This window comes from Bufo gargarizans, chromosome 3 (assembly GCF_014858855.1).
Source record: "Bufo gargarizans isolate SCDJY-AF-19 chromosome 3, ASM1485885v1, whole genome shotgun sequence".
Taxonomy (NCBI): Eukaryota; Metazoa; Chordata; class Amphibia; order Anura; family Bufonidae; genus Bufo; species Bufo gargarizans.
This window is the reverse complement of record NC_058082.1, coordinates 262,204,631-262,230,644: the sequence shown is the minus strand read 5'-3', so window position 1 is coordinate 262,230,644 and position 26,014 is coordinate 262,204,631. Positions and strand designations below refer to the sequence as shown.

The 26,014-nt window shown below is 46.6% G+C and overlaps 1 protein-coding gene across 3 annotated transcripts in view; it reads left to right on the top strand.

Annotated features, from left to right (window-relative positions):
- Positions 1 to 23,905, top strand: part of GTF2I (general transcription factor IIi) — a 122,527-nt gene extending 98,622 nt beyond the window's left edge. For 2 of the 3 annotated variants that reach the window (XM_044285216.1, XM_044285214.1), the window contains 4 exons: positions 5,616 to 5,657; positions 14,492 to 14,533; positions 15,215 to 15,275; positions 23,518 to 23,905. In XM_044285216.1, the coding sequence (XP_044141151.1) occupies positions 5,616 to 5,657; positions 14,492 to 14,533; positions 15,215 to 15,264 (134 nt within the window). In that variant the 3' untranslated portion in view covers positions 15,265 to 15,275; positions 23,518 to 23,905. The other variant, XM_044285215.1, reaches the window with a different exon arrangement.
- The last annotated feature ends 2,109 nt before the right edge of the window (positions 23,906 to 26,014 follow it).

Here is a 26,014-nt window from a genome sequence, read left to right as displayed (position 1 = left end):
AGCATTAGAAAGATCCTGTCTAGAATACATCGATTGCGGCGAGGAGCACCATCTTTCCCACACTTTATTAAATTTCGAGGTGCATCCCCTGTTTTTATACACAATATTTTCATACGGAATAACAGCATTTACTAAATCCTTCCATTGATTCAATGTAGGGCTTCTCTCCCCCATCCACCGAATCGCTACAGCTTTCCGTGCTAAAAATAAAGTTTCCCTCAAAAATATTCTCTCAAAATGTCCCCACACCTCCTCATCCAAAATCCCAAAGAGACATATTTTGGGACCCAAAGGTACAGGACGTCCCAAAATAATAGTCTAAAAGTCAGTAACCTTCGTCCAAAACCTTTGAACGTGTGAGCACGACCATATTAGATGCCAGAAATCAGCACCGTCCATGTCACACCTATGACAACGCGAATGAGGAAGTACTCCCATTTTGCATAGACGCAGAGGAGATAAATACCCCTGGTGTATTATACATAACTGTATGAACTTATTATTAATGGCCGGAGATACCAGAACAGGGGATTCTAATAAATCTTCAATATCCTCATCAGCGAGGTCAGGTATCAAAGTTTGCCATTTTGGTATGATCTGCAATGGGGCTAGTTTACACTTAGCATTCAGCAGGTGAGTGTACAACCCTGAAATAAATCCTTTGGGGCCCTGAGATCGGATCACCCCTATCATAGGAAATTTAGCTATCTGGATCTGTGACGCACCAAAATGTGTCTGTAAAGCATGTCTTATCTGTAGGAACTTATGGAATGAACTCCTTGGTAAATCATGTTTACTACATAATGTGTCATAGGTACAAAAATTACCACCCTCATACACATCCCCCAACAGTTGCACATTGTGCGATTTCCAGAACTGAATTCCAGGAAGTGATGTCAAGGACGGGAACATGGGGTTATCCCAAAGAGGGACTTCTGGAATACTATCCGAATAGAATAGTTATGAAGGGATTTACATGCTTTCCACACCTGAACTCCTAGTCTATGGATTGGCAGTAGTTGTCTAGGAAACAGGCTCGGCTTCTCCAGAACAGGCCACAGTGACTTAATATTCAGAAACTCAGCTAAAAGGTACTCTGATCTGGGCGATTGGACATCTGTATGTAACCAGGCTCTCAGATATCGTAGCTGACCTGCCAGATAATATAGATATAAATCCGGCAAAGACATACCCCCACATCCCCTCTGACGGCACAACGTATCTACTGATAGTTTATGTCTGTTAGACCCCCATACAAAAGGTGCCATCATAGACTTGTACTGGAGAAAAACCTTTTTTGGAACAATAAATGGTGCATGCTCCATAACATACAAAAGCTTGGGCAGAACCACCAACTTGATCAAATTAATGCGGCCTGCCACTGACAGTGGCAGAGCACCCCAAACCCTAAACTTTTCCTTACAAAATTCCAGCAGAGGTTCAATGTTGGAGACATGGAAGGATCTCGCATCCTTTGAGATAGTGATCCCCAAATACTTGAAGCTGGTCACTATAGGTAGATCACCATTAAGAATCTGTTCACACTCCATGTCATACAATGGGAAAAGAATAGACTTAGACCAATTAATTAGGAGGCCTGAGAAGCGGCTAAACCCGTCAATCAGCGCTACCGCTCTAGGGAGAGTGGTTTCGACATCAGACATAAAGAGTACCATGTCGTCTGCGTACAAGCCTACCCTATCCTCCCCCCTACCCAGACTCACTCCCTTAAATACTGGATCCCCTCTAATGCGTATAGCCAGAGGTTCTATGGCCAATGCGAATAGCAGAGGGGAGAGTGGGCAGCCCTGCCGCGTGCCTCTACCTAGTGGAAAGCTACTGGAGGATAATCCATTCACTAAAATATTGGACTTCGGCTCTTTATATAATATGGAAATCCATTTAACGAAATTAGGGCCAAACCCAAATTGCTCCAAAGTGGTAAGAAGATATGGCCACTCGATAGAATCGAAGGCCTTGGCCGCATCAAGTGAGGCCATCGCCCACCTCTGGTGTTTAGCTAAACCTACCTGCGTGATCACCTGTACCCTTCGGATATTATCCGATGTGGATCTCCCAGGCATAAATCCCGACTGATCTGGATGAATCAATGGAGTAACCATTGAGCATTCAATTTAATGAAAACAACGAATAAACTGAAACAGGCTGTTTTTCAGCTGATCAAAAGTTTAGGACCACACCTCCACAAATCTAAACCCCCCCCAAAACAGAAATCAAACTTCCAAACATGAACTCAGAAATGAGTAGCTCCGCCGTTATTGTTGATCACTTAAAAAATCCGTTTCGGCATGCTTGATGCAAGCGTTTCCATGAGGTGAGTGGGAACATTTCTCCAAGTGGTGAAGACGGCCGCACGAAGGCCATCTACTGTCTGGAACTGTTGTCCATTTTTGTAAACTTCCCTTGCCATCCATCCCCAAAGGTTCTCATTTGGATTTAGATCAGGGGAACACACAGGATGGGCCAAAAGAGTGATGTTATTCTCCTGGAAGAAGTCCCTTGTCCTGCGGGCATTGTGTACTGTAGCGTTGTCCTGTTGAAAAACCCAGTCGTTATCACACAGATGAGGGCCCTCAGTCATGAGGAATGCTCTCTGCAACATCTGGACATAGCCAGCGTCTGTTTGACACACTTCCTGAAGCTCCATTGTTCCACTGAAGGAAAAAGCACCCCAGACAATTATGGTGCCCCCTCCACTGTGGCGCGTAGAAAACATCTCAGATGGGATCTGCTTGTCATGGCAGTAACGTTGGAAACCATCAGGACCATAAAGGTTAGTTGTCCCATGTTTGGTGCTCTCTTGCAAAGTCCAAACGAGCAGTTCTGTGGCGTTCAAGGAGATGAGGTCTTTGAAGAAGTTTTTTGTTTTTGAAGCCCTTCAGTCTCAGATGCCGTTTGATGGTTATGGGGCTGCAGTCAGCACCAGTAAGGGCCTTAACTTGGGTCGAGGATCGTCCAGTGTCTTGACAGACCGACTCAGTGCTGGTGAAATTTTTTGGGGTCTTCCACTTGACTTTTTTGTTCCATAACCCTCAGGATCATTTAAGAAATTCCAAATGACTGTCTTACTGCGTCCCACCTCAGCAGCGATAGCACACTGTGAGAGACCCTGCTATGCAGTTCAACAACCCGACCATGTTCAAAAAGGGAGAGTTTTTTTGCCTTTGCCATCACAACGTGTGACTACCTGACAGAAAATGACAATGAATCCACATCTTTGCACAGATTTGGCCTTTTAAAGGCATGTGGTCCTAAACTTTTGATTAGCTGAAAAACAGCCTGTTTCAGTTTATACATTGTTTTCATTAAATTGAATGCTCAAAAATTTTTTGTCTGACTCCCATTTCTTCTTGTTGCATGTTGAAGCTCTACTTGGAACCTTGTTAAGATCCAACAATGTAAAATATGATTTTTTTGCCATTTTTCAAGTGGTCTTAAACTTTTGATCAGGACTGTAGTACTATACTTTTGAAAATTAAATACAATCTATTGTATTGCCTGTTTCCCCAGCATGCGGCTCTCAGCCCTCTAGCATGGCACAAAGCCTCAGATCCCAGGCCCCTCGTCGCTTTTCATATGAACCCCCTCCCCTTTCACCCCTCTGGCCCGCCCTAGGTTCTCCAGCGCCAGCGCCGTTCACAAGATTCGCCGCTCCTGCACACTTTATTACCCATTCTGGCACATGCGCATTAAACGCTCTTGAGCCTCTGCCCATAATGGGGAATGAAGTGCGCAGGCACGGGGAATGAAGTGCGCAGGCACGGCGAATCTTGTGAACGGCGCTGGAGCTTGATTTCAGAAGAACCTAGGGCGGGCCAGAGGGGTGAAAGGGGAGGGGTTTCTTATGAAAAGTGACGAGGGGCCTGGGCACCAGCCGCTTGAACGCCGCCCCAGGGCACCTTCATAACCTAATTAACATATTAAATGAAAGTGTTTTGTAGCGAAAATAAGCGACTGACAGCTGTACAGTAAGTAGCATTCCAATATGGGGACTATAATGCAGATCATGGTGTTAGTGTTATATAATGGTCAGTTTAGGTGAAAGACTCCCTCTTAAACTCCGGTCCAGTATTTGACCTCACCTGGCTGGAAACCAGCCCAGCCGCACATGCTGGGAGATGAATACCTGCCTTGTCAGACACAGCCCCTCACTGTGTCACAGTGTATAGTTAAGATAACAGTATCATTATTTTGATAGGCCTAGATAAAGTTGTCCTCAGAAGGGCAATATACTGATTAGTGTAATGTGTAATGATCTAATTGAGTCATTACATTAGGACTCTCTGGTCGCAGTGAATGGTCGGAGGAGAAAGTTAAGTGAGACAGTTTGACATGCTAAAAGTCCAAAGAGGAAGTTAAAGAGCCAGGGACAGAAACTAGGATACATGGAGTGACCTCAAAAAATGATATCCAGAAAACCATCCACCTGATTTATAAAAAAAATATTACATAGAACAATCACATGTAGGTTGACAATATGTGATAAAAAATTTTTATGGAAGTGTGCAGCTGACAGACACCTCCATGTTATAAGATGGTGCAGAGTACATCCTGTGATTTTAGATATATTTGGATTAGTGCTACTCTTCCCTCTCCTATTATTGCATTGTTAGCATTTCTTTACTTATTGGCAATTTTTAGATTTTGGGCGAAAACTCTCTTTAAGGGTCAACACTATGCTTCCAGACAATATATTAAAATATCATAAGGAAGAATCATCTACTGATTAACATACTACAAAACAGTTATCCAAACTAGACAAAGAATTGTCAAATGGGCCTAGAAATATAAAAGAGTTTTCTAAGAGTAGAATATTGATTACTTATCCTCAGAATAGGTCATCAATATTTGATTGGTGGGGGTCTGACGCCCAGCAGTCCCGGCGATCAGCTGTTTGAGGCTGTGGCGATGCAGTCTCTTCCTAGGCCAGTGACGTTATGTTCATTGGTCACATGGCCTATGTACAGTGAATTGGCCTGGGCTGCAATACCAAGCAGATCCACTATACAGTGTGTGGCACTGTCCTTGGTATGAGGTTGCAGATAATCATCTGGACTGCTGGGCGTTGGACCACCAACAATCAGATATTGATGACTTATCTTGAGGATAGGTCATCATTATTCTACGCCCAGAAAAAAATGCTTTAAAATAAATACAGATGTAAAAATTCCATTTGTACAATGTAGAACAAACCACTACCGGTATCTGAATTTATAGTGCTCCTTAGCATAAGATTGCTGACAGAGCACAGTTTACAGTGTCCCACAGTGTGCCTATTACAATGCCAGACAATGTGTAGATTACAGTGTTACACAGGTTGCCCATTAGACATGGCATATATTAAAGTAGCGCTAGGTTCAGTGCCAGCCAATGTACAGATTAGTCTCAGACAGGTCCCTATTTACAGTTCCACAGAATGTGTAAATTACAGCACAATGTTAGACTATCCGAAGTTACAGCTTTTCTTCTTTTTTAATCTTGGGAAGTGCGAACTAGTGATATAATATAAGTATATTGTTTTCTGTTTGACTTCATTTCTGTTCTATATTAGGTTTTATTTTTGGTAATTTTGTTGCTATTTATGTGCATTTTAGAAGCAACAGATGAAAGTGAGTCTGGACCATCTACAGAATCTGGTAAATCATTTGGCTTAGTTTTTAAATACCGTATTACAGGAATAGCAGAGAAATAAATGTGACGGTAGTGACAAGTTATATCTAACCCAGTGAGGAAGTGATCTCCAGCAGTTCCAGCAACCCTAGGAGTGCTTTGTGGTTTTGACGCAGAGAACTCTGAAGCCTGGTCAGGGCCCCCATATCACACACAGAAGGACCAGGATCCTTTGGGCACACAACTAGAGAGCACCACAAATTGCAGAAGCCCCAGAGCCACCCTCTGGAGCTTTACATCAGAGGACACCCGAACCTACACTCTGCAGAACATAAGCATTGTAAAGAGTGCATGCAGAGCATCTCCCCATGGCGTCTCTGCCACCACTAGGCTCAGAATGTATGCATCTTTTTTAAATTATGAATTATTACTTCCAGAAAAAAGACCCTACAGCACGGCCTAACATGCATGAGTTTGGCTATAGCTTTTTTTTAGCAGTGAAAAAATGTCAAAATAAGCGCAAGCTTTTTACCACTTGCGGTTTTTGGTGCATTTTTTTTTTCTAGCATTTTTGCAAACAGTGGCCCAGATTTAGTAATCCTGTAAATTTAGGCTGCCTAGACCTGCACCAGATTTATCACAGAGGCTCAGGCACGGTGGTGAATCTAGTACAGAGATAAACACTTCTGTCTAACTCTATGCCAACTGTTCAGGTGATGCTATGGAGGCTCGTCCCCGTCCCCGCCTGCCATTGGCTCGTTCCACCCCCAACACAGGATGTTTTCATCTGTGTGCAGGGAGAAGCGGCAGAGGTGGTGCGGGGACCAGGAGCGGCACCAGGATCGGGGACTGGGGTAAGTATATTCCATGTGGGGTGCCCGGCACACGAGGGGACATTTTATACTCTTGGAGAACCCCTTTAAGGGCAGAGCAGGCTGAAGGGCAGCTACTTTACAGGTCATTAGCCCATAGTTAGGCTGGGTTCACATCTGCACTTTCAGTTCCAGCAGTCTGTTCCGGCAGAGGAACAGACTGACGGAAATCACTGTATCTGGTATACATGCCGGTTTTTGGCCGGACAAAAAATACTACGGGCTGGATCCCATTACAGTGAGGGAGCATCCAGCGGTGCACTGTGGTATCCGGCTATGCCGTATACAGTGAACTATGGTAGTCTGTTCCTCCGCCGGAACAGAGTGCCGTAATTAAAGGTGTAGATGTGAACCCAGCTTTAGCCTACTGATCTTTGGGCACCCTTGGATCTGCTGTTTTGGCAGTAGCTCGGGTGCTGTAAACACAAAGCTCTGTCCATTGCAGGGGTGTTGCTAGGGTCTCAAAAGATCCGGGGCCCAAGCCTCAATGCATAAGGCCCAATTCTCTAAGTCGACACCCCCCCGCCCGCCTTTCTCTCACACTGCATTGTACTATATTTGCAGTACAGCAGCACATACCTGTCACATCCAGTGCCTACCAGGTGACGTCTCCTAGATCTTCTCTGTCATTATCTTCTCTATTCAGTCCGGACAACTTCTTTCAGCCGCGCCTCGTCTCTGCAGAGTGTGACACACAGACATCTTCCTCACTTTTCTATCATCATCCCCAAACCTGGAGTCCCAGCACTGTTATCCTGCTGCTCACTGTGCCCCTCAATACCCCCAAATACTATCCTGAAGAAATATCAGTGCTCCCCATGGTAATAGTGTTCCTCAAAGTCCCACCAATAGTAATTCCCTTCAAGAATGCCTTCATTAGTAATACTGCCCCCTACAGTTCCCCCAACTGTAATAATGCTCCACAACAGTGCCCCCCTTAGTAGAAGAGCCCCCCAGTATTAATAATGCTCTCACAGTGCCCGCAGTAGAAATAAGGCCCGCTATTGTTCCCCCAGTGGTAATAAAGCTATCTACAGACCCCTCAGTAGTAATAAGGCCCCCCTAGTGTTCTTAGTAAAAATAAGGTGGATCTATAAGTCCCTCCTATAGAGACCCCAGTAGTAATAAGAACGCCTAATATCCCCTGGATTTAAAATGCCCCTACAGTCCCCCAGTATCTTTACTGCCCCCTACTGTTATAATGCTCACCCTGAAGTGTTCCCAGTATTTATATTGCCCCCTACTGTTATAATGCTTGCCCTGAAGTGCCACCAGTATTTAATATGCTCCCTCCAGTGCTCCCTGTAGTTATATTCCTCCCTCAACCATACAGTCCCATGCAAATAACATTACACCATCTCTCCTGCCCCCTCCAAAATACAGTCCCATGTAAATAACATCACTCCCCTCCCTTCAGCCCCTCCAGTATACAGCCCCATGTAAATAACACTATTTCCCTCCGCCGTAGAGTTCCATGTAAATAACATCACACCATCTCTCCAGCCCCCTCCATATACAGTCCAATTTAAATAACATCCTTCTCTATCTACAGCTTCATCCAAAATACAGTCTTATGTAAATAACATTACTTCCCTCCCTTCAGCCCCTCCAGTATACAGTCCCATGTAAATAACATCACCCCCTCCCAATCCGCCTTCAACATACAGTCCCATGTAAATAATATCCCCCCCCTCCCCAGCCACCTTCAACATGCCATCCCATGTTAACATCACCCCCTCACATCATCGCAGGTCCTTTAGCTTCTCCAGGGCATTAGGTGCAATTGTATTGCTGTCTTGAGGACTGCAATAAGGAGATTTTTTGTGAAACTCGCCTGTAAAATCTTTTTCTTGACTTTTCCATTGGGGGACACAGACCATGGGTATAGCTTAGAGGTATTAGTAGGAGGGACACTATGCAAATACAAAAGAGCTCCTCCTCCTCGGGCTATACCCCCCAGACTCCACCAGGAGGAACTCAGGCGTTGCAAAAGCAGTAGGAGAAGGAGAAAGAAAAAATATGGAAACCATTGGACCAAGCCATGAGGTCCGACCACAAACAGAAACTGAACTGAAGACCCCTCCTGCAACAGGCAGAATGGGTGGGAGCTGTGTCCCCCAATGGAAAAGTCGAGAAAAAGATTTTACAGGTGAGTTTCACAAAAAATCTCCTTTTCTCGTACTTTTATCCATTGGGGGACACAGACCATGGGACGTCCTAAAGCAGTCCATGGGGTGGGAAAAAAATTACAGCACCGCCAGGAGGAATGTCCAACGGTCAAACAGGAATCACAGCCTGCAAAACCCTGCGGCCAAAGAACAGCATCAGCCGAAGTCAGTGAATACAACTGATAGAACTTCGTAAAGGCATGTAAGGATGACCAGGTGGCCGCCTTACACAGCTGAGATGCATGGGGTACAATTGCGCCTTGCCCAGGAAGCCCCCACCGCCTTAGTGGAGTGAGCGGTAATCCAAGCCGGGGGAACCCTACCACGAGCGCGATAAGCCGCGGAAATAGCCGAGCGGATCCATCGCGCCACAGTGACCTTGGAGGCCGCCAGACCCCTACGAGGTCCCTCGGGAATCACAAGGAGGGAATCCGAACGGCGGACGGAAGCGGAAGCCGCGAGATACCCTTCAGGGCCAGTACGACTTCCAGGGAAGGTAGAGCGCGTTCCATGTGGTTTGCCGGGGAAGGGCAAAAGGAGGACAGAACAAGATCCTCGTTAAGGTGGAAGGGAGAGACCACCTTGGGCAAAAAGAAGGGAACCGGACGGAGCACAACCTCGTCCTGGAAAATAAACAGAAAAAGGCTCCTGGCCGGAAGAGCGGTCAGCCCCAACACCCGTCTGATGGAAGTTATGGCCACAAGGAAGACCACCTTCCAGGTGAGAAAAGTCAGGGAGACCTTACTCAGAGGCTCGAAGGGGGCCATCTGCAGAGAGAGCAGGACCAAATGAAGATCCTAAGGAGGCCAGGGGGGAACATACGGGGGAATCAAAAGTGCCATCCCCTGAAGAAAGGTCTTCACAGGACCCATAAGAGCAAGGGACTTCTGAAAGAAGACGGCCAGCGCCGAAACCTGACCTTTCAGGGAACTCAACGACAGTCCCATCTCAAGCCCGGACTGAAGAAAACGACAGCACCATCGGGATGGAAAAACGAAGGGGAGGGAACCCCGAGTTCTCACAAAAAGTCAGGAAGGCCCTCCAGGTACGATAGTAAATCCTGGAGGAAGCCGGCTTCCTCGCACTGACAATGGTTCTAATCACTGAATCCGAGAACCCCCTCTTCTTCAGGATGGTGGTTCCAACAGCCACGCCGTCAAACGAAGAGACCGCAAATTCCAGTGGAAGAGCGGGCCCTGAGACAGTAGATCCCTTCTGTCGGGAAGAGGCCATGGTGCATCCGCCAACATCCGAGCCACGCCAGAGAACCACGCACGGCGAGGCCACTCTGGGGTGATGACAACGGTCGGAATCTCTTCCGCCTCGATCTTGCGTATGTAGTAGAGAAAGCGGAGGGAAGACATAGAGGATACTGAAGTCCTGCCATGGAGACACCAGGGCGTCCACCCCGTACGCCTTCGGCCTTCGGATCCCGGGAACGAGCCAGGAACACCGGGAGCTTGTTGTTGAGCCTGGACGCCATCAAGTCCACATCCGGACGGCCCCATCTGTGGCAGATTTCTTTGAATACATCTGGATTCAGAGACCACTTGCCTGGAAAGTCCGCTGTCCAGTTGTCCACTCCTGGAATGTAAACTGCTGACAACACCAGAACGTGCAACTCCGCCCACGTCAGAATTCTCGTCACCTCCTGCACCACCATCCGGCTGCGGGTCCCGCCCTGATGGTTGATGTAGACCACAGTCGTGGCACTGTCCGATTGGATCCTCATCGGGAGGCCCACCAGGAGAGGAGTCCAATGGGAGAGGGAGTGGAAAATCGCCCTCAGCTCCAGAATGTTGATCTGAAGGCGTAATTCCGCCGCCGACCAAACCCCCTGAACCGTGTGAGACTGGAGAACGCCGCCCCAACCCTGGAGGCTGGCATCGGTGGTGATGATCGTCCAGGAGAATGGGAGAAAAGATCTCCCCGACCTCAGGTTCATTGGGGACAGCCACCAAGGGGGAGCTGCCCGAACCCGCTGAGACAAGCAGATGCTATCGTCCAGACCCCGAAAGGCCTTGTCCCAGAGGGAAAGGATCTCCTGTTGCCACAGGCGAGTGTGAAACTGGGCATATGGAACGGCCTTGAAAGAGGCTACCATAAGACCCAGGACCCACATGCATTCCCGTATGGAGAGGCACGGGGAGCGCAGCATATGCGACACTGCCCCCTGGATCTGGAAGGACTTGAAGGCTGGCAGGAATACTCTGGCAGTCGAGGTGTCCAAAATCATCCCCAGGAAGGAGAGCTTCTGGGACGGGAAGTTAGGGAAATGTATCAGCCAGCCGAACTGTTCCAGAGTCTGAACAGTGATCCGGACGCTGTCCTCGGCCTGCGGTAGAGAGGGGGCCTTTATCAGGATATCGTCCAGACAGGGCAGCAAAGGAATGCCCCTGGTACGAAGAAGCGCCATGAGCGGTCCAGGATCTTGGTAAAGACCCGAGGGGTGGTCGCTAACCCGAAGAAAGGGTGACAAACTGATAGTGTTGGCCCCCAATGGCGAAGCGCAGGAATCGTTGGTGGGACGGGACATGCAGATAGGCTCAGGAGCAGCAGGGCGGGCTGACTGGGCCATCCAGCGCCAGGAAGGCTGGTTTGAAGGAGAGCCTCTTTGCGGACGACCTGAGCCCCCCGGCGGAGGAAGCAGGTGACATCCTACCAGACGAGAAACGGCGAAAGGCATGCAGAGATGAACTGGTCAGCTGATCCCTATAAGGTCTGGAAACCCCAAAGAGTAGATAGCGAGGGAACGTTTGGTGGAGGTGTCGGCGTCCAACACCTTTAATCAGACCTCTCTGCGCTGAATGACAGAGATGGCTAACATGCGGGCAAAGAGAAAAGCAATGTCCCTAGAAGCTTCGCAAAGAAGCTTAGAAGCCTGAGACGTCTGGAGAACCAAATCCAGTGTGTCAGTAGACGCATCTTGTTCCGCCAGTTCTTGGTGGTGGCACTGTAACCACACCGAGATAGCACTGGCCACCCCTGCTGAGTCAAAGGCAGGTCGCAGGGACGCACCTGCCAGTGAAAAATGGACCTGGAAAGAGAGTCTATACGCCTGTCTACAGCGTCCTGCAAAGAGGAACTGTCTAAGACAGGGAGGGCCGTATAATTGGCAACCTCGACCTCTAGTCCGGCGACTGGGGGATCCACCTTAGGGGGAGGAGACACCACTCCTCGCCGTCAGCAGGGAAAGTATAAAGTATATTCATGCGTTTGGTGGCCGAGAACCTTGTTAGGACGGCCCCATGTCCTGGATATGACCGCGGAAAATCCTTCATGGACCGGGAACACGGTAGTCTCCGACTCCCTGGACGGAAAAAGGGGGGAACTCCTGACCAGTGGAAGGAGGAGAATCCCCTTGGAGAATAAAGGTGTCTCGGACAGTCGCCACTAAGTCAGCCACCATGGTGGAGAGCTTAGGAGAGGGGTCCCGCTCAATGACCTGGTCAGAGCCGGACAATTCCCCTTCAGACCTGCGCTCCCTAAGGGGAGGGGGAGTTGTCCGAATGCGCCTCAGGCGAGGGGGGGGGAGATGGAGTCATCCGAGGTGGGATGCTGCCGCTCACGCTGCCTCTTCGTAGTCAGGCGCCCACTGTGGGAACCTCTGAGAGTAGATGGAGTGGTTAGCGCCACAGGATTAAAGGACATGGCTGCCTTGGCGACTAAGACCAAATCAGCGGCCGCACTGGACATGGCAGATGCCCAAGCGGGGACCGCAGGCTCCCAGGGACGAGGGGGGGCGGGAGGTCTTTGGAAACCCAGATGGGTACCGCTGTCTTCGTAGAGAGGCAGGATTGCGTCATGCAGAGGGAGGACTGGGCTGAGCAAGAGACGGAGGAGATCCTGTCCAGGGGCAGGGCACAAGAGACAGGCGACAGAAAAAAGGGTTGAATGGCACACCTGACAGGACCCCGGTGGGGCATGAGAAATGGCTATGGCAGACTAAGGGGAGACCCCAGAGACCTCCCTCATCTTTTTAAAAACGTTATCTCCACACCTGCTTTAGCTTAGCAGCCAGATCTGATAAAGCCCAACTGTATCTGTCACAGGCCAGGAGTGGATTATGCACAAACTCATGACCCGCACACATCAAAGGAAAGGCATTTATCCACACAGCTTAGAAGCTGTCTTAATGGCTGACAAATACTGAAATGTGCCACCACTCAGGAGATCCCTTCAGTCACAGCAGAAGAGGACCTCCGGCAGAGAGGAGCAGGGGAAGTCACGCGAGAGTTCGGCACTGCACGGCCGAACACAGCGGGGAGGAAGCGCCAGAGCGGAACAGAGGCTCCGCCCCCCGGATGCATCATAATGGCACGAAAAGAGCGCGCGCCGTATGAAAAATGGACCCGTCACCACCAAGGCCCCTTCACATGTATCGGGGGCTAATGTCCCTGGTGTAGGAAGGAAAGAGCCGGCGCTGTCGCAGTGAGTACCACCGCTGAACTCTGTGGTGCGTCCCCTGCCCTGGAGGAAAAAGAGCGATGCCGGCAAGTGCCACGCATAGCATGCCAGATGCCTTTGAGCCCCTAATAAAGAGCCAATATGTGCCCCTAATAAAGAGCCCCAACGTGCCCCCAGAAGGACTCCTATCTCTGCAGTTCACCCAGACAGCCTCAGGAGTAATGAGGATGGAGAGAGGGAGGAAGGAGGGAGGGGAGGGGGGGGGATGGCAGGGATGCAGGCAATACTCATCTGCTCCTGCAGTCTTCTCCCTCGACTCCAGGACCAGCAGGGATGCACCTCTTCAGACTTCTGACTCCTTGCCCAGGAGTGCAGTGCTCTGGTGGAGGGTGGCAGCAGGTGACCCAGTGGCTGGTGGGATACCGGAGCTGCAGGTCGAGCCCGGATCCACTTGTCTTCTTTGGGAGGCAATGGAGGCAGCCAGGCAGCGTCCCAAAGACGGCGGCGGGCACTCCACGGGGGACCAGGAAGGCGCTATGCCGACCTGTGTCCCCATCTAGAAAGAAAATAACAAACCGGAGTAGAGATATTAATTGTGTCAACCTCCTTCACCGGACACTAAGCAAAGACTGAGTTCCTCCTGGTGGTATAGCCCGAGGCGGAGGAGCTCTTTTGTATTTGCATAGTGTCCCTCCTACTAATACCTCTAAGCTATACCTATGGTCTGTGTCCCCCAATGGATAAAAGTACGAGAAATAGTTGTATCTAGCTGGCAGGCAGGACATTCGGTGCCTGGGACAAAACATTTGGGGCCCAGGCCCTGAATGTTTTAACCTAGCAACACCCCTGGTCCATTGAGTAGAGGTTGGAGCTGGTTACTGCAGAGCTGCTCCGATTGAAGTGAATGAAACAGCATTATAGTTCCGTCTCCTACATCTGGTGCTAGAGCTACTCTGAACCGATCAGTAGGGGTGTGGGATTTCGAACACTTGCCAATCAGACAATGATGTCCTATCTTAAGGATAGGCCAGAAATTATAAAGTCTTGTACAACCCTTTTAAAGACTGACAAGTCTCCTACAAGTTATACAATATCCCACCACTTTCAAAACGAGGAAGGGTCTAAATACGAGGATCAGGAAACTACATCACTGTTTATACCTGATCACCAGGATGAGCTGAGTTGAGTCCCTATCATTGTCAAACTGCATTCTAATTTGAGAAAAATGCAGCCTTAAAAATCCCCCTGTAGACCTAGTGACTGTAGATCTGAAGTTAGGACAGCAGCAGAGCAAAGAAGATCATGGCTGAATTTTAAATGGACCTGTAAATATATGTTTCTCCAGATACATCACTGTTGCAGAAAAATGAAGTAGCAAAGTGAACCTTCTGCTTCTGTTTTCATTATTTACAGGTAAACCTGACAGGATTCATACAGCGGAACCAGAAGCAAAAGGTATTTGACTCTACACAAAATGCTGGACATTCATTAAGGCCTCATGTACACAACCATATTTTTCATTTGTGTGCTTCCTGCATTTTTTGTGGGTAGCACATTGACCCATTAATTTCTATAGGTCATGCTCACATTTGTATTTTTGTTGGTCCATATGGCCATTCCAGAAATTATATAACATGTTCATATTCTATTCTTACAAGAGGTATTAGTATTATACTATTATTATACTCACATATATATAACGCTTTACAGACTTTAGCATCACTCTGTCCCCAATAGAGCTCACAATCTAAGTTCCCTGTCAGTATGTCTTTGGAGTGTGGGAGGAAATTGGAGTATCCACAAACACAGGGAGAACATACAAACTCCATGGAGATGTTGTACTTGGTTGGATTTAAACCCAGGACCCCAGCACTGCAAGCCAACAGTGCTAACCACTGAGCCACCTTGCTGCCCATACCAGTACATCTCCTGTACGCACCGGTCACCATATTTATCAGCAGGGTGCAAAAAAATGTAAGATCTCATGGAACTAAATTACTTGATGAAAATTACACACTGCTGTTCATTAGCAGAATTTAAAAATGTCCTGTTACATCTATGTGCAGTGACAGCCATGAAAGAGATACAATACATTATACATTACAGAGCACTTACATGGTTTTCTATTCTTTTTAGATCTAAGAGTTGAATGCAATATAAAACAGGAGTCAGACCCAACGTGGTGAAGGTTTCAAGAGTAAGCTTTGTATTTTTGCTGTATTTTTTGTATGTGTTTATCCCCTTTCACACAAGGGTGAGTTTGGTGTGGGTATGGCATAGCTAGAAAAGGCTGGTTAAACGTCAATGAATCCCCCACCACGTGGCATAATTTATGAATTATTCTTTGGGTTGGTACAATTACACCAAATTATTATTATTTTTTTCCACATGTTACTACTTTTGTACAATAATAGCACATTTCATGGAAACAAGGACGGGATAGGGACAGCATAAAATGAAAACTTTTTGGATGTTTGTGTGGTACAAGTGTTGGTGCATCTTATTTTACACCATGATCCAGATGCGTGTAAACAGCTGGGTCGTGGCATCAATAAATGGCCCAATTAGGTGCAGAATGTGTGATTAGATGGTCAAGTGCTAATTTTTTCACTCTTTTTCAGAAAAAGACCCCACACCCACATGTGACAATCAAAGAGCAAATTTACTCTAAGATTGATGGGGAACAGAAGATAACATGCATAGAAGTCCTCCCCCTGGGATCATGTACAATAATTACACAGGGAGAGGAGGATATATATGTCTTTCTTGTCCTTGCAGCCTGTCAGCACATGTGCTATTGTCCCCTCCTCCTCCACACTTCTTGAACCTGCTCTATCTCAGACTGTAAAGACGCTAGAGATATGGCAATCAAATAGCCAGAGAGAGAGAGAGAGCCTGTAGAAACTGGGTCAGGAGTAAGATCCGCAATACCTGCTGATCTCATTTCTGACCTGGTTTTTAAAGGCTGGTTAAATTACAGCAGGTTAAATTAGCTCTATCTTCCCACTTCAGTCAGTTATGGTTTCAGCTTCTGAAAGGGAAAATTACTGCATGGGCTGATAGCCCTGATGTTGTGGCACAGTAGTAGCTGCTATAGCAGGTACAGCAGTAGTTCTGCCCCTGTTGAGGGATGTAAAAAATTAATAATTTGGGTATTTTGATATTCAGCGGTTTTGTATTTGATTAAAGGCTATGTATACCTTCAGGGATATTTTTATGATTGTATTTTACTCATTTTGGACTGAAAATCATTTTTCAATTGGTCTTTATTAAAAATATTCAGCAGTTTTTTTTATACAGGCTTAACTTCGGCCTAGCTATGAGAATCATACTTTCAATTTGTGCCATCTAATAACCCTTACTTCAAAGTTACTACTAGCTTAAAAACACTTATTTAAGCCACATTCCACCAACTGAGCTGCCTGATTGAACACATTAAAAACACAGAGCATACTATTAGAGAATCTCCAGACTATAAAGAGAGAGGGGCTCAACAATTTTTTATAAAGACTAATTGAATTTTTTTTTTTATCTCAAAATGAGTACAGCAATAAAACATTTTAAAAATTGCTTCCAAAGGTGTTCATAGCCTTTAGGTTTGGAATTAAGATAAAAAATATATACGGTATTGCAGTATTTTGTTATGAAGTGAATCATAATGGAAGTGCATGATAGACCCGTAACCTTGCTTGTAGGTTTTTATAATACGCAGAATGCTGCAGGAAGTATTTTAATAAATTAAACAGGATGGAAAACATAAGAAAACATTTATATAGTTAATTTGTAATCTGAAGAGATGAACATTGAAATGAAGCACAAAGTTTTGTAGTGAAATGACAGGCGAAACTCCTATATAGGTCATATTTTAAAACAAAAAAGTCTTATTTCTCTTAAAGTCAGTGATTAGAGTAAAATAAAAGAAACAAAACAATATATAAAAACACATATACCTGTTTATTCCTATTGTTATTTTAAAACCCAATATGATCAACATATATCTCAAAAGGTTCCTATATTTTTCATACAAGACCTTCAATAAACCTTAAAATATAAACTTAAAATGGCCAATTTAGTAAATTGCTCATGTTGTAATTGAATTTAGATGATATACAGTCTCGGTCCCTCTCTTAGTTCCTTGTGCAGAGCTCACGCACTATTTGGAACAAAGTTGTACTCCACAGCGGTATTACAAATTTTTGCAAGATCTCTCATGTGTTGTTATCTTGAGGCCTCTTTCATACTTGCGTTGTCCGGATCCGGCGTGTACGCCACTTGCCGGAATTACACGCCGGATCCGGAAAAACGCAAGTGTACTGAAAGCATTTGAAGACGGATCCGTCCTCAAAATGCTTTCAGTGTTACTATGGCACCCAGGACGCTATTAAAGTCCTGGTTGCCATAGTAGGAGTGGGGAGCGGTATACTTACAGTCTGCGCGGCTCCCGGGGCGCTCCAAAGTGACGTCAGAGCGCCCCATGCGCATGGATGACGTGCCATGCGATCACGTCATCCATGTGCGTGGGGCGCCCTGACGGCACTCTGGAGCACCCCGGGAGCCGCACGGACGGTAAGTATGCTGCTCCCCCGCTCCCCGCCACACTTTACCATGGCTGCCAGGACTTTAGCGTCCCGGCAGCCATGGTAACCATTCAGAAAAAGCTAAACGTCGGATCCGGCAATGCGCCGAAACGACGTTTAGCTTAAGGCCGGATCCGGATCAATGCCTTTCAATGGGCATTAATTCCGGATCCGGCCTTGCGGCAAGTCTTCAGGATTTTTGGGCGGAGCAAAAAGCGCAGCATGCTGCGGTATTTTCTACGGCCAAAAAACGTTTTGGTCCTGAACTGAAGACATCCTGATGCATCCTGAGCGGATTTCTCTCCATTCAGAATGCATTAAGATAAAACTGATCAGGATTCTTCCGGCATAGAGCCCCGACGACGGAACTCTATGCCGGAAGAAAAGAACGCAGGTGTGAAAGAGCCCTAATACATTAATTTTATAACAAGACACAGAGGCTCGTATTGCATCACTTTTTTTTTACTGAATTTCAAAGCAGCAAAGAATTAACATAAAAAATCAAGGCCAAACCCCCAAATAACCCCTCCCATAAACCAGTCCATAAATAGGCCCTCTCTCCACATATCTTCCTCTTTCTTTGCTGCTGCCCAGCAGATAAGTGTCTCTTTATTTCGCTTAGTGAAGTTATTTTTGTTAATGTATTAATATTAGAAGGGTTCAGATCTTATAGTCTTATGATGTAATACCCTTGGTCTTAATAATCTAGTGATATATACTGTATCCTGATTCGTTTTGTCCTATTTCTGTTGTCTAGGGCAAAATTGTCCTTCCTTCATTCTAGTTTGATCGCATCTTTCTTCTGATCGATTTTCGCTTGTCCCTTTTCTACTATACATTTTTCACTTTTACCTTATCTTTTCTTTTCTTTGTCGCGGCGCCATTGCTCCTCTATCAGGTAAGCTTTAGCGCTTCTTGTCGTCCGAAATCTCGCGATCTCCGAGACTTCGGCGACATTCACATTTGGGGGGCGCGCCGGGCCCGAGATTCTCGGGCGCCATCTTGCTTACCCTCCTCTGGCTTCTTATTCAGCTGCCGGCAGCCGCCGGTTTCTAGGATTATATTACGGCCGCCATCTTTTTACTCCTTGGGTGTAGGGGGCGTTTCATATTTCCTCCCCCTCCACCCTCTATTCTGTTTCCGGTGTCGCCGTCCTCTGCACACCTGCATCGGTACCTGCACCTGCCTATTCTCTTAGATTCTCTGCTGTTATTTGTCTTGTTTGTCCAGGAGTGACTAACTCCTTATTATGTCTCTGCCCAGCGAACCCCCTTTGTCCCTTGTGAACCCTACCACCAGCTCCATTGAACCCCCTGCTGTTTCTAGCCTCAGTCATGCTGAGTCCCATGTACTGGATTTACAGCAATCCATTTCTACAGCTATTGCTAATGCCATGGGCAATATGTCCTCTATTATTTCCCAATCTGTTTCTCAAGCGCTTAGAGCACAAAACCCCGTCACTACCCCCACTGTTAACCCTACTCCTGTTACCTCCAGAATTGATTGTGTAGATGGCTTAGTTCCATCAAAAGACAACGTGCCTAGGTCACGTAAGAGAGCCTGCCCGCGCCAGGCGGAAAAAGCGCGCCCCTGGAAGTCCGCTCGGGCTCGTCCCGAATCTAGTTCTGACTCTGATATTGAGTCGAATGAGGAGATTTTGAGTGAGGATCATTATTCCTCTGATATAGACCTTGAGGGGGTCCGGGTGGCTGACGAGTTTACAGGATTCTCTCCTCCACATCCCCTAGCGCAGGTCCAGAAACTGGTGCCCCTGGTCCTGACTCCCTTATTGATCCGCAGGGTGAACCCCTGTTTGACCCTGACAGCCTTCACCACCGTTCCAGGACCAGAGGCAGCAGTCCTCCTTCTTCCCTTCCAGGGGTCAATCGTACTGTCCCAGAGGATTCAGAGGCTTTGTTGGTTCAAGACGTCCACTCGGTAAGTCCTCAAAACCTATGGTTTTCTTCCAGCCATTGTATCGGGGGCAGACTCCGACATTTTTTACCCGCTTGGAGCCGTATCACCTCCGATCCGTGGGTGCTGGCCGCGGTCCAAGGGTTCCAGATAGATCTGGTAGTTGCTCAGTTGTCCCTTCCGGAGCCTCATCCGCTGGTTTTGGCAGAACCGGCCCGGTCTTATATGGATCTAGAACTCCATTCCCTTATGGACAAAGGAGCGATAGAGAGAGCTCCTCCCTATACTGTCGGAATAATCAGCACTGTCTTTTTAGTAGAAAAGAAGGGAGGCCAATTCCGTCCAGTAATAAATTTACGGAGTCTGAACAGGTTTGTATGTTACCGCCTTTTTTAAAATGGAGGGAATTCATCTACTCAGGGACCTTCTTCTTCCAGGAGACTGGATGGCGAAGTTAGATCTGAAAGATGCCTACCTGACGGTGCCTGTCTCCCCCCCAGTCCAGACTGCTCCTCCAATTTCGCTGGTACGACCTCCTCTGGCAGTTCACGTGCCTACCGTTTGGCCTCTCGTCTGCCCCTTGGTGTTTTACCAAATTAATGAGACCAGTGGTAGCTTGGCTTCGCAGTCAGGGTATTCGTCTTGTGATCTATCTGGACGATATCCTCTTCATGGCTCAATCCCCATCAGAGCTTCTTTCTCACCTGCACTCTGCGATGTCTCTTATTACAGGTCTTGGGTTTGTCATAAACACCGAGAAATCCTGTCTACAGCCTTCCAGGTCGATAGAGTTTCTGGGTTTTGTGGTGAACTCCAACAAACTATCCCTATTCCTGCCGAGGACCAAAGTCAGGTCCATACGCAAGGAACTTCGTCACGCTTTGAAACTCCCTCAGTTGTCGCTTCGTCACCTGGCACGCATTATCGGTCTTCTCTCCTCCTCTATCCAGGCGATTTTCCCGGCTCCTCTTTACTATCGAGCATTGCAACGGCTCAAGATTGCCCACTTACAAGCGGGAGCATCCTATGCGGATCTGGTGACTCTGGATCGCGAGACGAGGGACGAACTTGCGTGGTGGATATCCAACCTCGATGCGTGGAACGGCAAGGCCATCGTGGGACCCCAACCCGATCTAATTGTGGAATCAGATGCCAGTCTCCTCGGCTGGGGTGCATACTGCAATGGGGTCTCCACCGGAGGTCCCTGGTCAGGCAACGAAACTCACCTTCACATAAACGCTCTGGAACTATTGGCAGGATCCTTTGCCATACGCAGCTTCACCAACGACAGGATATCAGTGTGCATCAGGCTCAGGATGGACAATGTGTCTGCCGTGCGTTATGTCAATGCCATGGGGGGCACCCATTCATCGATCCTGACCCATCTAGCGAAGGAGTTTTGGACCTTTTGCCTCGACAAGGGCTTCATGGTAATCGCGGAATATATTCCAGGACTTCGCAATACCTTTGCGGACTGGAGCTCTCGCCACTCTTCGGACTTCAGCGACTGGAGATTAGATTCAACGGTGTTCTCCTCCATCATGTCGATTTGGGGACCTCTATCTATAGATCTTTTTGCCTCTCGGTGGAACGCTCAGCTGCCGCGCTTCTACAGTTGGAGACCAGACCCTCTGTCGGAAGCTGTGGATGCCCTTCTACAGGATTGGTCGAGTCATCGAGCTTATGCCTTCCCTCCGTTTGCTCTCATCCCACGGGTGCTGTCGCAGGTTCGTCGTCAACAAGCAGACTTGGTGATGGTGGTTCCCTTTTGGCGAGCCCAATAGTGGTTCCCTCCACTCCTGGAACTTCTAGTGGAGGACCCCCGGCTTCTTCCATCGTTTCCGGATCTCCTTCGCGGACCCCGGGACCAACGTCATCCACTAGTGACAGACGGCTCTCTCACTCGCGTGCAGGGTTTTGGGGAACAGTGGAATGTCTTGGGCTTATCGGGGATGACTCATATCTTTTTGGAGAGCGCATGGGCTCCCAGCACCCAACGTGCTTATCAGTCAGCCTGGAGGCGCTGGTCTGATTGGTGCGTGGGGCGGAGTCTGGATCCCTTTTCGGCACCTGTGACGGACATGCTCGAGTTCCTGTCGTCTCTTTTTGATGAAGGTAAAGCCTATAGGTCCATTAACCTCTTCCGTTCTGCCATCTCTTCTCGCCACCAGGGTTTTGCGGGCTGCCCTGCAGGTCAGCATCCCTTGGTGTGTCGACTTCTTAAAGGATCTCGGTTATCTCGTCCACCCAGACCCCGTTTCACTAGCTCCTGGGATGCTATGCTGGTCCTTCGCTTTTTCTCGGCTTGGCCCCTCAATTCAGCTTTATCCCTCCGCCAAATTTCGGCAAAGCTGGTCACCCTGTTTTGCTTGATTTCCTGCAAAAGGGTTTCGGATGTGCGAGCCTTGGATTTTGATGCTTTATCTTTTACTCCTAGCGGGGTTTCCTTTAACATATCTCGCCGCACCAAAACTAACATCCGGTCGGTTTCCTACCCGGCCTTTCCGGATAACGTCTCCCTTTGCCCGGTGCAATGTTTGAAGGAGTATTTAGGACGCACGTCTGCCTTGCGTGATCCGGCTTCTCCGCAACTTTTCATTTCCTTCCGCAGACCTTTTCTTCCGGTCACTAGTATCACCCTATCCCGTTGGGTTAAGTAGATTTTATCTCAGGCCGGTGTTGATACGTCTATTTTCACGGCTCATTCGATTAGAGGAGCCTCTGCTACCTCCATGACTGTTGCCGGAGCCCGTTTGGAGGATGTCCTACGGTTGGCGGATTGGTCTAGAGCTTCAACGTTTAGGGAGTTTTACTTCAGGCCACCTCTTCATGCCTTTTCTACGATTATGTCGTCACTTTAAACTTGCAATACGAGCCTCCGTGTCTTGTTATCAAATTGCATGATTTTCCTATTTTATGACGTAAAGTCATGATTTTATTAAAGACACGGAGGCGAGTATTGCCCACATTTCTTTTCCCTCCCCTTTTATGTTTTATGTTTCTGATTTTCAGATGACCGTATTATATTTATATATTTTATATTTGAGGTTGTATTATATTTATATATTTTATATTTGATGTTCTATCGCCACATGATTGGATAGGATTTCAGTTTCTATGTATTACCTCGTCTATTCTGTTTGTTTCCTTAGGTTGATTTCTGGTTTTCACCCTGTGATGGTTCCAAGAAATTCTTAGTTCCTGTTGACCGCTGTTCTGGTTGAGTTCTGGTGTTCAGGTTCTAGTTCCATGGATCCCGGTCGGAGTTTGGTTGGAAGTGTTTTCGGTTCGGTTTTCGAGTATGGATCGGCTAGTCACATCAAAGAAAGAGGAAGATATGTGGAGAGAGGGCCAATTTATGGACTGGTTTATGGGAGGGGTTATTTGGGGGTTTGTCCTTGATTTTTTATGTTAATTCTTTGCTGCTGTGGAATTCAGTAAAGAAAGAGTGATGCAATACTCGCCTCCGTGTCTTTAATAAAATCATGACTTTACGTCATAAAATAGGAAAATCATGCAATTATCAAGCAGTAGTCTCGTTATTGCCACTTTCTGTGTTGTATTACCTCTTCACAAGACGGGTCAATACATAATGTGTTCATTCAATATTCCAATATTCATTCAATATGCCCGCACTTACTTCACCGCGCATGCGGGTTGAGAGTTCCACGACGCTGATTGTATTGAGGGCTGTTCAAGCGCAAGTTGTATTTAGTAGCATGCGATTTTTCCTACTGCCGCAGGTTCTTTATATCGCTGTGTTCAGATGTCTGGCTGTCTGCCACATCTGGCAGACATCTGAACACAGCAAGTGAAATAGTTTAGTAAGAAATGCATCTAGATCCCATAAATATGTATATATACCTATATGTATCTTTGATTTGAAGGGCTACATTCATCATCTCCCTATATTTACATAATCCTAATACTTTCTGCTTTATATTCCAGGGAGGTCTCTACAGTGAACAGACAATGCTAAGATATGAATGAATGTGAATTCTAGAAGATAACCTGTTTACAGAAATCATAAAATGAACCAATTTTTAACATAAACTGCATGTCACCTGTATATATTACAAATAACTTCTATTCATTGAAGGGATATTCCCATCTACACCTATTCAAAGAGAAGGGACTTGCAGCCATTTATATGGCGATGCATACACTTAAGATGGCAGTGCCCCTTTAAAGATGGTAATGTATACTGGGAGCACTTTGAGATAAAATCTCTAATTGAACTGTTACATTTTTCTTTCCATCACTGCATTTAAATATACTTTACCTATCCCATCCCATGTAATGTAATACACTACAACCAATAAATAGTTTTCTAAGAGCTGGGCTTCTCTTATTTCTCTATTAATTTGTTATTTTGTACCTTGTTTTTACTGATACAGCTCCCGATGTTTTTCATGAGTGGGCAACTACATCGAAAAGGGGATATTTGTACCCCAAAAAAATATCATGTTTTATTCTAGTTTGTATATGTTTTGTTTTCACACATTAAAGGAAGCAAAACCCCATATAAGTCCTTTATAGAAGTCTCAACCAAACAACCAAATACACTCATTGACAAAAAAATAACTTAACAATAAAGAAATATTAGATTGCTGCAAAGCTTGGAATGCAGTTATGTCTCAAGAAGATAAGTAAATGATTTCAGGTGTGGTCTGATTAGACACTGGACTTGGACACTTTTGGGTAGTGAACTTCTTGGTGAGAGATTGTTGACTGCTAGACATACCTCTTACATTTTGCCCAGTTGACAGACTTTGAGAGGGGGCGTATCGTTAGACAGAGAGAAGCAGGATGGTTGTTTTGACGAATTGCCCACCATCTGGCCATTCTGAAGTATCTGTTAGGAGCAGTGGTTAGGTGAGGGCATGCACAAACATACCACCAGTCGAGAGGATCATTTGATCTACTGACAAGCACCAGAAGCTCTCACAGTTCCGTTGTCCACCATCCAGATACAAGTCGCACCTTCATTACACACACCGGTCTCTGGCCTGACCATTTCCAGGCGCTTAGCTGAAAAAAAATTGATGTCATGGTGCCCATCACGTGTCCTGCTATTGACAGCAAGCCACCATCACCTTCATTTGCGGTGATGTAGTGAACAAGAAACCTGGACTGATATGGAGTGGACCTGTATCGTGTGTAGCAATGAATTCAGGTTCAAGTATGGAGGCCTCGTGGCAAGTTCTTCAATCCTGCCTTTGCTGTGGAGCAACACACTGCCCCAGTTGCTGGTATGATGATGTAGGGAGCCATCATATAGGACAGTCAGTCATCCGTGGTAGTGATAAGAGGGGCACTAACATTTCTGTATAAGTAGGAAAAAAATTCAAACAGACACACTCTAAAATATTGCAGAAAGCCTTCCCAGAATGGTGAAAACAGTTTTAGCTGCAAAGGGAAGGGCCAACTCCATATAAATGGGCTATGGATTTGGAATAATGTTTAAAAAAGCTCCTGTAGGTGTAATGTGTAGATACAGTGCCTTGCAAAAGAATTCACCCCCTTGACTTTTTTCATGTTTTGGTGCCTCACAACCTGGAATTAACAGGGATTGTTTGAGGATTTGCATCATTTAATTTACAGAACATGCCTATAACTTTGAAGATTTTTTTATTTTTATTGTGAAGCAAACAATAGGACAAAATAACAGAAAAAGTCAATGTGCATAACTATTCACCCCCCTAAAGTCAGCCATCTTTTGCGGCAATCACAGCTCCAAGTCGCTTTGGATAAGTCTCTATGAGCGTGCCACATCTTACCACTGGGATTTTTGCCCATTCCTCTTTACAAAATTGCTCCAGCTCCTTCAAGTTGGATGGTTTGCGTTTGTGAACAGCAATCTTTAAGTCTGACCACAGATTTTTCTATTGGATTGAGTTCTGGGCTTTGACTAGGCTATTCCAACACATTTACACGTTTCCCCTTAAACCACTCCAGTGTTGCTTTAGCAGTGTGTTTGGGTTCATTGTCCTGCTGGAAGGTGAACCTCTGTCCTAGCCTCAAATCACGCACAGAGTGATACAGGTTTTGCTCAAGAATATCCCTGTTTTTAGCACCATCTATCTTTCACTCAACTCTGACCAGTTTCCCAGTCCTGGCTGCTGAAAAACATCCCCACAGCATGATGTTGCCACCACCATGTTTCACTGTGGTGTTCTTTGGGTGATGTGATGTGTTGGGTTTGCGCCAGACATAGCGCTTTCTTTGATGTCCGAAAAGTTCAATTTTAGTCTCATCAGACCAGAGAACCTTCCTCAATACATTTTGGGAGTCTTCCACATGCCTTTTTGTTTTTTGCTGAAAGTAATGGCTTTCTTCTGGCCACTCTGCCATAAAGCCCAACTCTGTGGAGCGTACGGCTTATTGTCGTCCTATGTACAGATACTCCAGTCTCTGTTGCGGAACTCTGCAGCCCCTCCAGGGT